This window comes from Mytilus galloprovincialis, chromosome 3 (assembly GCF_965363235.1).
Source record: "Mytilus galloprovincialis chromosome 3, xbMytGall1.hap1.1, whole genome shotgun sequence".
NCBI lineage: Eukaryota > Metazoa > Mollusca > Bivalvia > Mytilida > Mytilidae > Mytilus > Mytilus galloprovincialis.
The window spans coordinates 24,987,729-25,003,709 of NC_134840.1; the positions used below are offsets into that span (position 1 = coordinate 24,987,729).

Below are 15,981 nucleotides of genomic sequence, written 5' to 3' on the forward strand. Positions count from 1 at the left end.
ATTGGAAAATTAATTAAAAAATTAAATACACTTAAAACAGGTATATAGCGAACTATTTTTTTTTTTATATATAATTACATACCACGAACTTTTATGGACTGGGACCCCTAAAGTAAAATCCAAAAATATCGGGACCCCTAAAGTAAAAGAAGGCAAAAAATTCCTAAAAGTTTTGCATCGACCCAGTGGGTGTAAATAATCAGCATATATTAAAATCTTGTATTTTCGCCAGACGCGCGATTCGTCTACACAAGACTCACCAGTGACGATCGAATCCAAAAAAGTTAAAAAGGACATATAAAACACGAAGCTAAATAGCATTGAGGACAACATTCCTAAAAGTTTTGCCAAACACAGCTAATGTATTCTATTCCTGAGGTAGAAAAGATTTTTTTACATAAATAAGGCCGTTAGTTTTCTCGTTTGAATTATTTTACATTGTCTTATCGGGGCCTTTTATAGCTGACTATGCGGTATGGGCTTTGCTCATTGTTGAAGGCCGTACGGTGACCTATAGTTGTTAATGTCTGTGTCATTTTGGTCTTTTGTGGATAGTTGTCTCATTGGCAATCATACCACATCTTTTTTATATTAAGCTGGTTCTCGGCTGACTGCTACACTTCGTTTGAGTGTAACGATAATACCAGCGGATTTCCAGTTTAGAAAAGCCTCAGTATCACAAAAATTCAAAGTTTTGTTTACAGTTGATTTATAATCATGTCAACACAGAAGTTCTGACTACTAGACAGGTGATAGCTTCGGGGGGAAAAAACTCCACCAGCAGTGGCATCGACCGAGTGGGTGTAAATTAAATCATCATATATACAAGGATTTAAATCTTGTATTTGCGCCAGACGCGCGTTTCGTTTACTAATCAGTGACGATCGAATTCAAAAAGTTAATAAGGTCAAATAAAAAACTTAGTTTAAGAACATTGAGGACAAAAAAAATCAAAAAGTTTGCCAAATACAGCTAAGGTATTCTATTCCTGAGTTAGAAACGCCTTAGTATTTCAAAAATACAAAGTTTTGATAAAGTCAATTTATAGTTATGACTATTTCAATGGTAATTCATGTCAACACAGAAGTTCTGACTATTGGACTTGTGATACCCATGGTGAATAAAAACTTAATCAGCAGTGGCATCGACCGAGTGGGTGTAAATAAAATCATCATCATATATACCAGGATTTAAATCTTGTATTTGCGCCAGACGCGCGTTTCGTCTTCATAAAACTCACCAGTGACGCTCAAAAAAAAAAAAAGAAGTTACAAAGGCCAAATAAAGCACGAAGTTAAAGAGCATTGTGAACCAAAAATCTTTAAAAGTTTTGCCAAATACAGCCAAGGTAATCTATTCCTGAGGTAGAAAAACCTTAGTATTTTCAAAAATTATAACGCTCAGATCAAAATAGTAAAAAGCCAAAACAAGAATAAAGTCGAAGAGCATCGAGGACCCCCCAAATCCCAAAAGTTGTGCCAAATACGGCCAAGGTAGTCTATGCCTAGGATGAGAAAATCCTCAGTATTTCGAATGATTCACTCTTTTGCAAACAGTTAATTTATAAAAATGACCATATAATTGATATCCATGTAAACACCGAATTGCTGACTACTGGGCTGGTGATACCCTCGGGGACGAAACGTCCACCAGCAGTGGCATCGACCCTGTGGTGTAAATAGTAGTTATCAAAGGTACCAAGCTTAAGATTTGATACGCCATACGCGCGTTTCTTCTACATAAGACTCATCAGTGTCGCTCAGACCAAAAAAGATAGAAGACCAAACCAATGTAAAGTTGTAAAATATTTGTCATAAAGGGCCAACCCTTGGTAAAATCACGATATATTCAAGCCCCATGAAATATTTCTTAAATATCACCAATAAAATTGTATGTCACGATTTGATCAACAAATAATGACAGATGTATCTAGGTGATGTGATAGTGTTGAGTATTACCATTACCTGCTACGAACAATAGTGAAAGAAGAGATAAACAAGGGCTTGAAACACATAACAACCTAGGAAGGAAGAAAAAGCAAAAAAAAAGTGTATTTACGCAATTGTCCTGGTCCATCAGACAATTCCAATACTAATTGCTGTAGACATTGAAACTGATACCAGTTCTTTTAACAACGAAGTGCAAGAAAAACAATAACATCTTTAAAAATTCTTAAAGCTGCTGACATAGATTCTATACATGCTGCAATGTTGAAACCAGATATTAACACACCAACAAAGCTAGTTATATATATGATCTCTTTTGTATTGGATACCTAAGCTTCACAAAATTCCGTACAAACACGATACATTGCCGGCTCACCTGCATGTTCCACTAAAGATTGACCATTAGATTGACTAAAATTCTGTCCGCAGTGAAAGGGTCTTCAGAAATACTGTGAAACTGTTTACTCGCGTAGTGGTATTAACTATATGTGGATTCTTAAAAATTCCAAAGAACTTCTAGATAATTTTTAATCTCGGTCTTTTCTGAAATAAGTTCTATCAAAACTTTTGACTTTTCAACCCTGTATACCACCACTCCCCATGTGAAATTAAAAATCGCCTGAAAGAAATAATCCACAGTGCCTTTCAACATGCATGTGAAATAATTTTTTTTTGAAAAAACATTGAACGACAAAATTTTTTCCTATGTGACGTTAACATTTCCCGACGTCAGACACGCGAAGTAATGAACGTGTTTTGTAATTTGATAGATGCTTTTGTGCTTTTTTTGTAAATGTTTTTAAACAAAAATGGCTAAATAAAAAGTTCAAACTTATCAAATGAATATAAAACAACTGTCATAATCCTAACTCGGTACAGGTATTTCCTTATGTTGTGTAGGAACTTGCAGATTGAACTTGGTTTTATTTCTAGCTTAACCTCTCACTAGTATGACAGTCACTTGTATGATAGTCGCATACAACTCCATTACATTGGCAACGATGTATGAACAAAACAAACAGACATAATAGGTAAAATTGTCAAAAGTAGGGATACAGCAGTCAACATTGTGTTATAATCTTGATCAATTTAAAAAACTAATAAGAAAACATAATGGTATAATACATTGCCACAGAGCACATACGCACAAATTAAAGACAAAAATACAAAAATGACCATAGCACAGTAACGAACTGCTGGGATGTAAAAGTACTGAACCACGCCAAAAGGATATTACCAAAAAAGAACTAGACCGTGAAGGTTAATCATTTACAAAGGGAAAGAAAGAACACCATAACGCGTGATTAAAATCTATACATTAAGATAACTGATCATGTATAATAATTATATGTGAATTTGATACGGAATGTGTATCAACAAGGTTTTGGTATCGTCAGATGAATCTTTCTATAGAAAGGACGAGACGGGTGTCACATGTGGAGCAGGATCTGCTTACCCTTCCAGATCACCTGAGATCATCCCTAGTTTTTGGTGGGGTTCGTGTTGCTTATTCTTTAATTTTCTATGTTGTATCATGTGTACTATTGTTTGTCTATTTGTCTTTTTCATTTTTAGCCATGGCGTTGTCAGTTTATTTTCGATTTATTAGTTTGACTGCCCCTCTGGTATCTTTCGTCCCTCTTTGACATAAACCCTAGTTCATCAGTATACAGGGTTGAAAAATCAAGTTTTGATAGAATTAATTTCAGAGAAAGATAGAGATTTTAAATTAGCCACACTTTCTTTAGAGAATCCACATATAGTTAATACAGCTATGCTAGTAAACAGGATCACGGTAATTCTGAAGAACCTCTTTCAATGTGGACAGAATGTTTGTCAATCTAATGGACAATTCCTCTGTAGAACATGCAGATGGACCGGCAATGTACCGTTGTTTCAATATGGAATTTTGTGTACCTGGGTGATCTTTCTTTGAATGAAAGGACGAGACGTTTATTCATATACATAATAAGTAGATCGTTTCCAAATATACGTTCAAAGCAAACAGTTTACAATGATAATGAAACACAGAAATGCTGAAACAGTCAAACATACTTCTTTTTTATAAATTTTAATTTACACAGTCAACATAGATCAGGAGAAGAAATAACTCAAGTTTATGTTTCAATATTAAATGTATTATTCTGGCTTTGCTTAATTATGTTTTCAAATAAGCAAATACAGAATCTTTTCAACCATTTCTTGAATTCCTTTCATTGTCTGCATCTATTGCTCCCCTAGGCTTTATTTTCATTTCAACACGTTTCAAAGAATATGCAAACCTGCGATTCCAGTGGTACCAAATGATGCCACGTACGATTCCATCGGCAGATATTGGAATAGGACCACCATCGACATAAAGTCCATTCAATGCTGAGTATCCACAATCTCTATACCACCATCCAGACAGGTCTTTCTGGGCACAGTGGGCAAACCAGTGATCGTTATCTCGATCGTAAGTACTAAATTGCATACCACTCTGATATGTTAGCGAATCTCCCGCTGTTCCTCCCTCAAACCCCGATACGGATAAACGATAGAAGTCCGTCTCTGGTGCCACACGAAATGTCGTCCACTGTGAGTAGGCGTCACGTCCATCCCAATCCCACATGTCTATTCGCAGTGTGTAGTTAGATGTGTATGTTAGCTGGTGGATTATTTCATTGCCTAGCCAGTATTCGCCGTTAGGGTTTCCAAATCCACCAGCATATAAATTCCATGTACGAGTAAAGTTGGTACTTCCGTCCATACGCCGCTGAATAACAGTCCATCCACCATTTGATGTTTCTAAATCACAATACAAGTTTAAAATGCGGTCATCTTGGAGTTTGATTGGATATACTCCGCTTCTTGTTATTCCATTTAAAGACAGTTCGCTACAGTCTGTAAACATAATATATTTGTTAATTTATTTATTTTATATACCAATTTTCTATTTACATTAATCTACAGTAATTCAGTACTTTATTTTATGTATTCATATTTTTTTTTTGGGGGGGGGGGGGTACTAAATCGGTATCATTAAAAGGACTGACGGTACTTGTGGTACACATTGCTTAGTCATTAGTTTTCTATAGTGCGTCTTGTGTACTTTTATTTGTCTGTTTGCCTTTTTTATTTTTTAGCCATGGAGTTGTCAGTTTATTTTCAATCTACGAGTTTGACTGTCCCTCTGGTATCTTTCGTCTCCCTGTTAAGAATATTATTGACAGGTTATACATTATAAGACTACATATTTTAAGTCATGTTTTACTCAACAGCTTTGAGATTTAATGTACATGTTTATGTTGCACTTTGAATAGACATAAATAAAGAGTAGTGCATTTTCAATCTTCTTTTGTAAGAAATGCATTTATATACGTATATCAGTTAAAGGTGCACTAGATGTCAAATTCATGTTCACCGGTTTGACTCAAATTCTCATATTTCATTTACAACAACGTAAAACATTTATCCACATTATAAAAAGTATAAAATAAACAATTTACAGGGCATGGGCTCGAGAATAGGTAGTTTCGCTTCGTTTGTATGTTAGTCTAGACGCGATCTAATTAACTATCGAGTTGACCTTCGGAGACCTCATAAGTTCATATAACAGTATAAGCGACATAAACATAAATATAGATATAAATAGAAACGAACTCGTGTATTCTGATTTTTCTAGGTCTGTTTAATTTAATAATATATATTAGAAATATATGTTAATCACCATTATTACCTGTATAAGAATGACATTTCGTGGATCGAATCAGTCAAACAAATGATTTACCTTTGTTTCACTTCCAATGTTGACATTCTTTTCCTTTAAATAACTCAACACGCACAATGCATGCGTTATCAATCTCTAGCTATAAGGGCTTAAATTGAAGTTCACATAAATAAGGATTCAAGTCAAATTATTTACTTGCAAGTAAATAATTCCTCATCAATGTTTCTCAGCTTATTTTGAGAAAAATGAAAGTAAAAGCGAATTAGTATTTCTCTATTACACTTTCATTAATAATTTAACAAAAGGAATCGTATTTTAGATTTTTTTTTTTATATATATCTCGTAACTAGCTACGAGATATATAAAAAATCAAAACTATGATTTGTTTTGTTCAATCATTAATGAAAGTGAAATAGAGAAATACTAATTCACTTTTAGTTTCAATTTTTTTTTTATTGTCCATTGGGCTAATAAGCCATCCTCTCTCTAGGTAATGTGTTTTCTTGTTTTGATGTTATTGTGTTTCAATCAATCTTATTTGTCAAAGTTGTATTTCAATATCAGTTTCGTCTTTCTCTTCTTAACAGTGAAAACGAAAATAAATAACATTATCTTGCAATGTGCATACCTCTTACAAGTGGAACATCACTCAAGGATGACGTGTATTCTTTCTTTTGACGCAATTTTGATGGTCTGGTCTTCTTTTCTTTCTTCATTATACGTTTCCGCAAGTCGTCTATTCTCCTTTAAAGGAACAAAAAATGGAAACATGAACGAGTTTTAGGCAAATTTATACAGCCTTTAACAGAAATCATGAAGGAAACACGAAAACCCAAAGATTTAGACACAGACAAATTTCCTTTGTAAAAAAGTAGAATGTTGTTTCATGAGGGATCAAATCAAGTACTTGTTTGTTCGTATTTTTGTTTTATTTCTTCGTATTTGAGAACAAAAGAAAAGTCAGAATTCAAATCTTTAGGGGAAAATATTACACACACAGGCCAAATATTTTCAATGGAACTGTTCTGTTTGACCGTTGCAAGAAATGTGTATCCATAATTACAACGTATATGTTTCGTTTGTGGTAGAAGAATACTTTCTCGCTTGTGACATCAGCGAATGCGACTTGATACCGATTTATTCCCAGAGCAATTAAGCGAGTTCACCCCATGGGTTTGATGGGACTCGTGTTGCTTGCTATGCACATTCCATGCGAAGAAAAAACACAAATATTTCTGCTATTGCCTGTATTGTTACTTTTTAAAAGACCTTAGCTATGTTCGATTATGGCCTACAAGACGTATCCTCTTCTCGACATACTGAGTACGAAATTCATCAATCCCTTTTTACTTTGTCTGCTTATCACTTGGTCGGTTACGTGTTTTACTTAAAATTCCGTTACGTTAAATTAAGGGGCACAAGCTGTCAAATTCATGTTCACCGGTTTGAATCCAATTCCCACATATGATTTATAACCATGTAAAACATTTATCCAAATAATAAAAAGTATAAAATAAACAAAAGGTAGGGCCAATTTGTCGGAAATTTTTTTCACAGAAGGGTCAATTTCAAAAAGTGTCGACAGAATAAAATTTACTATAAAAACAATAAATAAAAATGCTTTTTGATCAATATCTCGATTTACATATATTATGATATGTGTGATCAATAGTTAATTTAACCCTCACAAAGAATGAAAGTCCAATATGTGGAATTTCGGGTGTTTTTAGGTGGGAAAAACAGGGAATCCCCCAGAAGGACATTTCAAACCAAAAATAAATATGTTTTTTATGACTGTTGTAATTCTTACTACTTTTTCCCTCAAAAATGAAATTGGTTTAGTGTGTCCTTATTACATAAAAAAAAAAATTTACAGAAAAAAATTATAAAATCGCTAAATTGTACCGATATAGTTCCTTAATAAGATAATGGATAAGCATCGCCGTGGCTCCATGAATAGAGCACTGAACTACTAATGAATGATAAATTTGAAGAAAGGATTCGAATCTCGCTCAGAATATTTGCATTTTTTTGTGTTGTTATATTAACTTTTAATGTTTCTATCATATTTTCTCGGATGTTTGCTTAATTCATAGCGTCATTCTGGTTCATTTTGACCATATAGTTTACTAGTATATCATTTAACATGTATTAAAGAAAAAAATAATATTATGTATCGCTTAATGTGTGTATTCCTATGACTGTCCATACTCTTGACTTACTTTGTATATATGTGTCTACATTTATTGTACATATATTCAAGGGACAACTGTCGTCAAACTGATGTAGGTGACTGTACATAACCAATAACACGAGAAAATAGATTATATAGCAATGAAGCCCAAATGTTGCGGGTGTAATATACACATAACTTAAAATAAGGCCATTGTATACAAGTTTCAAAACAACACAAACAATTTATCGAAACCTTTTTTGAACATGGTATTATATGTAACAAATGCAGTCAACAGCAATCGTGTCGCCAATTCACAAACTGTGTAGATACTAGCACTGAAATGTTTACCACCGTCCCTCACGCCGCTACCTAAGTCATCAGAAAATAAAACAACACAACATAACAAATCAATTACACTACAAATCGTGATTGTAGGTAAAACATCAAGAAACTGTTCTTCTGTATCACAACGAAGGGCCGATTTGTTAAAATGCAAGAAAAGGCAATATAACATTTGTTAGTAACACAGGGTGATGATCTATGACCAACTGATGTAAGATGTTCTCCGGTTAAAATAATACATGTATTATCTTATCTTATTTTATAGACAATAAAACCAGGACAAATACAGATATACATATATTCAGAATGAGAAAAACACGATTTGAATTTGTTCGATATTATTGGGCTCCTTGACAAGTTACGTTGTATGGTACCTTGCATAAAGGATGTTTAGAATAATAAAATAAAATCAATATTAAAAAATCAATAGTCTTGGCCTTGTTTTTGTAGGAATACCTGTACAAGGTATGAAAATAGATGATGTGACGTATTTTCATGTTCTATAATCAACATCTATGATATCGGGCTATTTAAAACATGATTTACCTATCTTATCGAAAGAAAAAAATCCCAACAAATTGGCCCTACCTCTTTACAGGGCATGGGCTTGAGAATAGGTATGCTTCGTTTCGTGGGTATTTTAGTCTTGATGCCATCTAATTAAATATCGAGTTGACATCCCAAGACCACCGATGGTCATATAAGCGATATCAACACACATGCAGATATGAATAGAAAGTGAACTCGTGCAACTTGATTTTTTCAAGATCTGTTTAATTTCATATTATAGATTACAAATATATGTTTATTATCGTTTTTACCTGTATAAGAATGATTTTTTGGTGGATCGAAAGAGTCAATCAAATGATTCACCTTTGTTTCACGTTCAATGTTGACATATCTTTTTCTTTGAATATATGAACACGCACAATGTATGCGTTATCAATCTCTAACTTAGTGGTTTAATTGAAGTTCACATGAATACGGATTTAATGAGGTCGGATTATTCACTTGCAAGTGAATTATTCGTCATCTATGTTTCTTAGCTTAATTTGACAAAAGTAAACCGTACTGGCTGTATTATTATTTCACTATTTCACTTTCATTAATGATTGAACTTTAGATTTTTTATATATCTCGTAGTTAGTGCCCCTTTAAGTTATTATCATATTCAAGATTTAATGGTACAGTACAGCTGAGAAGTCAGCTACTAGTATGTTGGAAAAGTACGTACCCAATCAAATCGGTGAGAAGTACTTCTCTGGAAGTTTGATCAGCCTGCATATCTGTTTGCAATTTTTCTAGAACCATACACTGATGTTCATTTTGAAGTTCAAACGATAAGGATCTGTATTGTGGTGTATGACATATACTGTTTGAAGAATGTTGTCCACTCGATTGAGATGGACCCAATGACAAACAGACAACTGTAATCAACACAAGTAGTTCTATCTGTAAAAAAATACATTTAAACTTACTTTATAAAAAAAAAATTCTTATTATCATTATTGTTGGTTTGTTGTCTCTTAGGTGTAAATTTTACATCTCCAGTCCTTACCTTTCCGATGCAGATGGAATTTATATCAGCCAATTTGTTTCCATTTTGTGAACAACGGCTCAAAAAGATCACTGATATGATTATAGTCTTACCTTCTGTGAGTCCTAATACATGCAATCTTGATGAAAATTCAAAAATAAAACAAGGGAGCTACCAGAATGAAGAAGTTCGTTGATCAAGTAGGCCCACAAACAATGTTGTACGGATAAAACGATGATTGAAGATGAATTGTATTTTCAATCTTTGAAAATTATGGCAAGCCGTTCTCGTTAAAACTATGTTTAAACCCTTTTTTCGAAAAAAAAAATACACACCGAGATTTAAAAACCTAAAATAACACACTGAGAAATCGAAATTACACACTGAGATTTGAAAAAATAAAAAACACACACTGAGAATTCAAATTACACACTGCGATTTTAAAAAGACACACTTAGATAAAATAAATTGAAAAACACACACTGAGAATTGTTAATTACACACTGAGAATAATATGCAAATTACTAATGAATATTCATGAGATGAATAATTCACCAGATTAATATCTTGATCTCAAGAACTCTTGTCATTATAATGAAATGCGATTCCTTCGACCAACATTCGTAATAAATTTCAAGACTTAACATCGCTCATATTCATAAGTTTGTTGCCTATAATTCTGATCATTACTACCAGTGTATCGGGATTTTTTTTTTACTAAAAACCGTTTAAGCATGGGTCCTTTTTCAAAAGTCTTCCAACTGTTACCCTGATTTCGCAAGGTAATCTTTTATATTTTTGTTACGTTTATATGCTATAATAGACACTTCAGTAAAAAAATTGCATTCTTTGTTTTTTTTGCAGATTGTTCCAATGTTTTCTTATAATTTTAAGTTTTTCACCATTTGGTTATATTTTGTAATAACAGTAAGTGGGTATTTTTCTTGTTCTTGTATTTCTAAAGTTTTTTTATAAATAATTTGGAACCAAATCGAAGGACTATAACGAGTTCTGTCCCCTAGTTGTTTTAAGCTTGTAATAGATTCAGATTAAGTATGCTAATTAGATATGTGCGCATAAAACGTGCGCACAAATTTCAGTGTGTAATTTCAAATTCTCAGTGTGTGTTTTCAGTTTATTTATTCTCAGTATGACTTTTTGAAATCTCAGTGTGTAATTTTCAATTCTCAGTGTGTGTTTTTCATTTTTGTAATCTCAGTGCGTCTTTATGAAATCTCAGTGTGTAATTTTTAATTCTCATTGTGTAATTTTTAATTCTCAGTGTGTAATTTTTAATTCTCAGTGTGTGTTTTGAAGTTTTTAAATCTCACTGTGCTTTGATGTAATTCTCAGTCAGTGTGTAAATTTTTCGAAAAATTGTTTAAACATATAGTTTTGACGAGAACGCCTTGCCATAGAAAATCTTCAAACGGACCTAGAAATTAATAGTCATTTATACACTATTGCACGTGTTTGTCTGTTTCTCCATATAGTTCCACATTGAGGTGAAGGACACTCATGAAGTGCCCAATTTGTATACCTGGAGGGTTGGGCATATTCTGCTTAATTTCTACTCGTCGTATTCAATGTGTTGTTTTTGTGTTGTTTTTTTTTTAATTTCTCCAACTCCAATTAATATCAAATATAGAACGATAAACAAATGTTTCTACTGTAAAATAAAGTTTGAAATGAACTGAAAATGAAATAAAAGGTCTTACCATTTTCAATAACTGCAACCACTCCTGAACAAATGCGTTTTGTTGTGAAAAGAAGTAATAACGTAATAACTCTTTTTACAAATTATTATTATGTGTCACTCATAATAACGCAGAAAATCTTAAGTTTCGTTATAATAGAGCTGCTTAAACGTAATAAATGTAAGTATTTGGTTTTAATTGAAATTAGAGTAGGATTGTAACAAAACAGATATTTTTTGGACAAACATTGAATTATAAATAACCCTCTTGAACCTCCACAAAACATAAAAGTAATGAACCTTTACGGTCATTTGTAATTGAAATTACACATGTTTCTAATTAAATATTTCACAAGGAAACCTAAATGATTGAAAATATTGGCTCCTTTTCATTTTCTTACAACCACACATTAAGAAATCTTCAAACAAAATAACAATCGTCTGCTTCTGATACACAATAAATAACGTTCACACGGTAAAACAATGACTTTTTCTTCACTTATCATTTGTGTTAGGTTTATGTAAAAAACAGTGCACATGCTGAAATATTTCACATGTCTTTTTGGCTATGATGTAATATAAAACGATTTACAAGGCAGCTATTGACATATAGATTGACAACTTAAACACATGCTGTTGTTATAATGTCGTATTGTTAAGATCGAGAACACATTAGATAAGTGAAAATAATTAATATTTTTTTTTTTTTTTTTACTAAAATTGGAAAACTGAGAGAAAGGGGGTTCATGCCTCAAGCGCATGTGATTGATTTTACTCAATTTTAGCATGCATTATTTTGTTATGTTTTCATACAAGCAGCATTTCATCATGTGTAGCTTTCCAATTTTTGTTGCGTTTTGTAAAGAGGTATAGGCTCATTTAGTTCTTTTTTTTGCAAAAATCGAAAGCATGTACCGGTAAATTGCATGAGGCGTTTTCAAAATTAAATTATATGCCGACCATATTATCAAACCAAGTGTTAATATATACTCGTCTGATAAAATCTCATTTCTCATATCATCATTGAGCAAACTTGCAATGAGAGACTGATTTCAAAAGATCATCTTCGCTAGCCAATGGTTAGCGAAGAAGCCAAAAGATAGACGAAAGATATAACAGAATATGTACCTTTTGTGAAAATGATATAAAGGATGAGTTGCATTTCATCCTCAAATGTCCATTTTTTCCAGGTTTTCGAACATTTTATATTAAGCCATATTATTGGAAATAATCATCAATGCACAAAATTATAATAAAGACTATAAACAATGTAAAAGAGCTGTGTAACGTAGCCAAATTTATATTAGGTCTTTTAAGCTTAGAACCGAAATGTTAAAACATTGTTTGTGTACACCTTCTGCTATTCTGTCACCTATAGTTTGTGTTAATGTATGTATTGTATGTATTGTATGTATTATTGATGTTGATGTAATTCAAATGTGTATCTATACTCTATAGTTTATATAGACTTTGGTGATAAAGATATAATAATATTAAGGTCCTTCCCCTACGCGAGGAAAGACCACATTGTTTTTCTCAACGAAAAAAAAGAACTTCGTAATTTAGAACAAAAATATAAAATGCATAAACAATGAATTGCTTCGCTGAGCGCCGCTTGATACGACCGCAGAAGTCCAACACTGAACAATTGGGGCAAAAATGGACACAATATAAGTGCTTGATACAGGTCTGAATTTGGATTGTAATTAAATATTTGACTCATATATTAAGTTTCTGACACAGAATAACTGTAGTGGAAGAACTGAGAAGTGGTTATATGATTTGAATTTATATATTTTTTGCTTTTGTGCAATACACTGTTGCCTATTGACACCCCCCCCCCCCCCGGCCCCATTATAATCATTTACCCTCACCCCAACCCTTTATTTTTACAAATAGTCCAAAACCAGGGAGGTAAATCCGAAATACACATCATTGAATTTTAAATGCATTTGGATTACCTCCCTTAAATTGCTTTAAAAATTGTCTTAATAGTCCATTAACCAGAAAAACCTAGTTTTACCCCTTTTTTGCCCCAATCCTAAATGGTTTGAGCCATAACCCCCACAGTTAATCATAACCCTCCCTTCGTGGTATGAAAACTGGTGGTATGATTTCTGAGAGATAATCATTTACCCTCACCCCAACCCTTTATTTTTACAAATAGTCCAAAACCTGACATTTCTTTATACATAATTTACAAGTTGTGTCAGGGAGGTAAATCCGAAATACACATCATTGAATTTTAAATGCATTTGGGTTACCTCCCTTAAATTGCTTTAAAAATTGTCTTAATTGTCCATTAACCAGAAAAACCTAGTTTTACCCCTTTTTTGCCCCAATCCTAAATGGTTTGAGCCATAAGGCAGCAACCATTTGATTTTCTGGGGGGGGCTATGGTTTTTTTTGGAAAAAAAAGTTTGTTTCCAGTTTTTGGAGAAAAAAATAATTTGTTTTTGATTCTGAGAAAAAAAAATTGTTTGTTTCACCCTCAGCTGCCACTATATGTAATGCTAAAATTGAAATAAAAAAATTGTTTTCGACTTGTCGCGAAAAAAATAGATTGTTTTTCGCCGCAGGCGAAAAAAAAAGTTTGCACAGAAAAAAAAACCATAGCCCCCCCCCAGAAAATCAAATGGTTGCTGCCTAACCCCCACAGTTAATCATAACCCTCCCTTCGTGGTATGAAAACTGGTGGTATGATCTCTGAGAGATTCATACACTTAAACACAAGTTATTGTCTTGAAACTACAGAAATGCTTATTTGGTCCCCTTTTTTAGCCCCTATTAACTTAAACTAAAGTCATTGTCCGGAAACAAAATGCGTCTTCGGACGACGACGCAGACGACATGATAGCATTTTACGACGCAAAAAAAAATTAATGGTATTGAAAAAATACTCAATATAAAGTAAATGTTACTAGAACTCTATGATCAACGTACGTATCAATCAAACCAAACTTATGAATATTGAAAGACCGTTAGGTAAAACTACATTGGTCATTCTATTTGCGTTATGATATGAATAATTCAAACACTGCCATAAAGCAGGAAAATTTAGCAATAAATATATATGAATTAAAATTCAGACAACCCTTTAAAATTGTACATGAACTTCTTTCATTGGTTTCGAGATGATTTTTATTCTGGCAAAGCACGAGTCAATGCACTTTTAAAATGAGATCAAGGTCAGGCGAAACCGTTTATTATTGATAGCATGAACTGTCCACCTTGCAATGATCTAATAAACGTGTAACTTATATCAATTGAATGAAACTTTACGTTCGCATGTGCACAGATTACCAATTATTCAACCTTGAACAATGAGATCAAGGTCAGACAACGCCCTATAGCAATTGTCCGATAGACAAACCTGCACAGCCTTCTATACTAATTTGGCTATAAGAATAGTTGATCAGAAACTTCAATTCAGTAACTCAAAAGCACGAAAACTAACTTTATTATTTTGATATCGTCGTTGAAAATAATGTGCAAATGACAAATAACGTGTGCAAAAGGGAATGTTGCATCATAAGGGATTGAACAAATTCTCTCTGTTTTCCTTACGTAAATCCTCTATGATGTCACGAAGTATGGTCTCCAAAGGACAATCACTCCTATAAGGATTCAATATAGAGAGTGAGAGGTTTGGCTAGCTATAAAATCACGTTAAATCCACCATTTTCTACATAAGAAAATGTCGTACCAAGTTAGGAATATGACAGTTGTTATCCATTCGTTTGATGTGTTTGAGCTTTTGATTTTACCATTTGAATACGGACTTTACGTTTTAAATAATCCTCGGAGTTCGGTACTTTTGTTATATTACTTTTTATTTCCGCCATATTGATTGATATGTATATCTTACCTTGGCTCACACTGAACAGCAAGCTATACAGGGCACCAAAAAATTGTATAGTGTAAAACCATTCAAACGGGAAAACCAATATGGTGAGTCGTGTAAGCAAGGGTGATACTGACAAATGTAACGCAGTGTGTATGTTGATACTGCTGAATATTGAAATCATCATAAAAGCATTCATAAACAATGACACAAAGATGTCACTGACAGGGAAATCAAATAAAAAGTCATAGGCACAAATGACAAGCATTCTTACTACAACAATCAATAATTATAAACCTAGATAATGGCAGATCTTGGTTGTTTCTGTTTTAATTCACAACTTTATAGACTAAAGACAATATTAAGCTTGACAGTGTACCTGGAAATGGTTGAATAGGAAAAGGAGATATGGAGTATACGTCAATGTTACACCCATAGGGTGACTGTGGAATAAAAATACGGTCAACATTAGTCTTCCTCCGCCAACTGGCAGTAAAACCCTCGCCAAAGTGGGGCGTCGTTTTGGCTGTGTGGGATGAACAAGCTACACAGCAAAGTGCGGTCAGAATGGGGACGTCTCTGAGGGGGGCGTTATATCGGCTGCCTCATGTAGAGTGCAATGCAATTTTAACATCAAGACCCATTGCAACAACTCGTTGATCGGTACGTAGCCAGGCTTAAGATCTGTCCCTATCCAATATACCCACCTTTTCCATTGGCCGTCCAGATTC

The 15,981-nt window shown here is 33.3% G+C and overlaps 1 protein-coding gene across 2 annotated transcripts; it reads right to left on the minus strand.

Annotated features, from left to right (window-relative positions):
- Positions 1 to 3,988: 3,988 nt before the first annotated feature.
- On the minus strand, positions 3,989 to 11,586 carry LOC143067496 (microfibril-associated glycoprotein 4-like). 2 transcript variants are annotated; one of them, XM_076240810.1, is made up of 4 exons: positions 11,429 to 11,586; positions 9,408 to 9,625; positions 6,284 to 6,399; positions 3,989 to 4,829 (listed from the first exon to the last, which is right to left on the minus strand). In XM_076240810.1, exons 1-4 carry the CDS (start codon positions 11,429 to 11,431, stop codon positions 4,138 to 4,140), a joined length of 1,029 nt encoding a protein of 342 aa, XP_076096925.1. In that variant the 5' UTR covers positions 11,432 to 11,586; the 3' UTR covers positions 3,989 to 4,137. The 2 variants fall into 2 exon arrangements, with proteins under 2 accessions (XP_076096925.1, XP_076096926.1); XM_076240811.1 differs by lacking the exon at positions 11,429 to 11,586 and adding an exon at positions 9,824 to 9,843.
- Between the last annotated feature and the right edge of the window lie 4,395 nt (positions 11,587 to 15,981).

Coding starts and splice junctions, on each gene's coding strand:
- LOC143067496 (XM_076240810.1), bottom strand. Junction 6,400..9,407: donor CTTCTCACCGATTTGATTGG/GTACGTACTTTT, acceptor GTTCCTTTAAAG/GAGAATAGACGACTTGCGGA. Junction 4,830..6,283: donor TGATGTTCCACTTGTAAGAG/GTATGCACATTG, acceptor TTATGTTTACAG/ACTGTAGCGAACTGTCTTTA.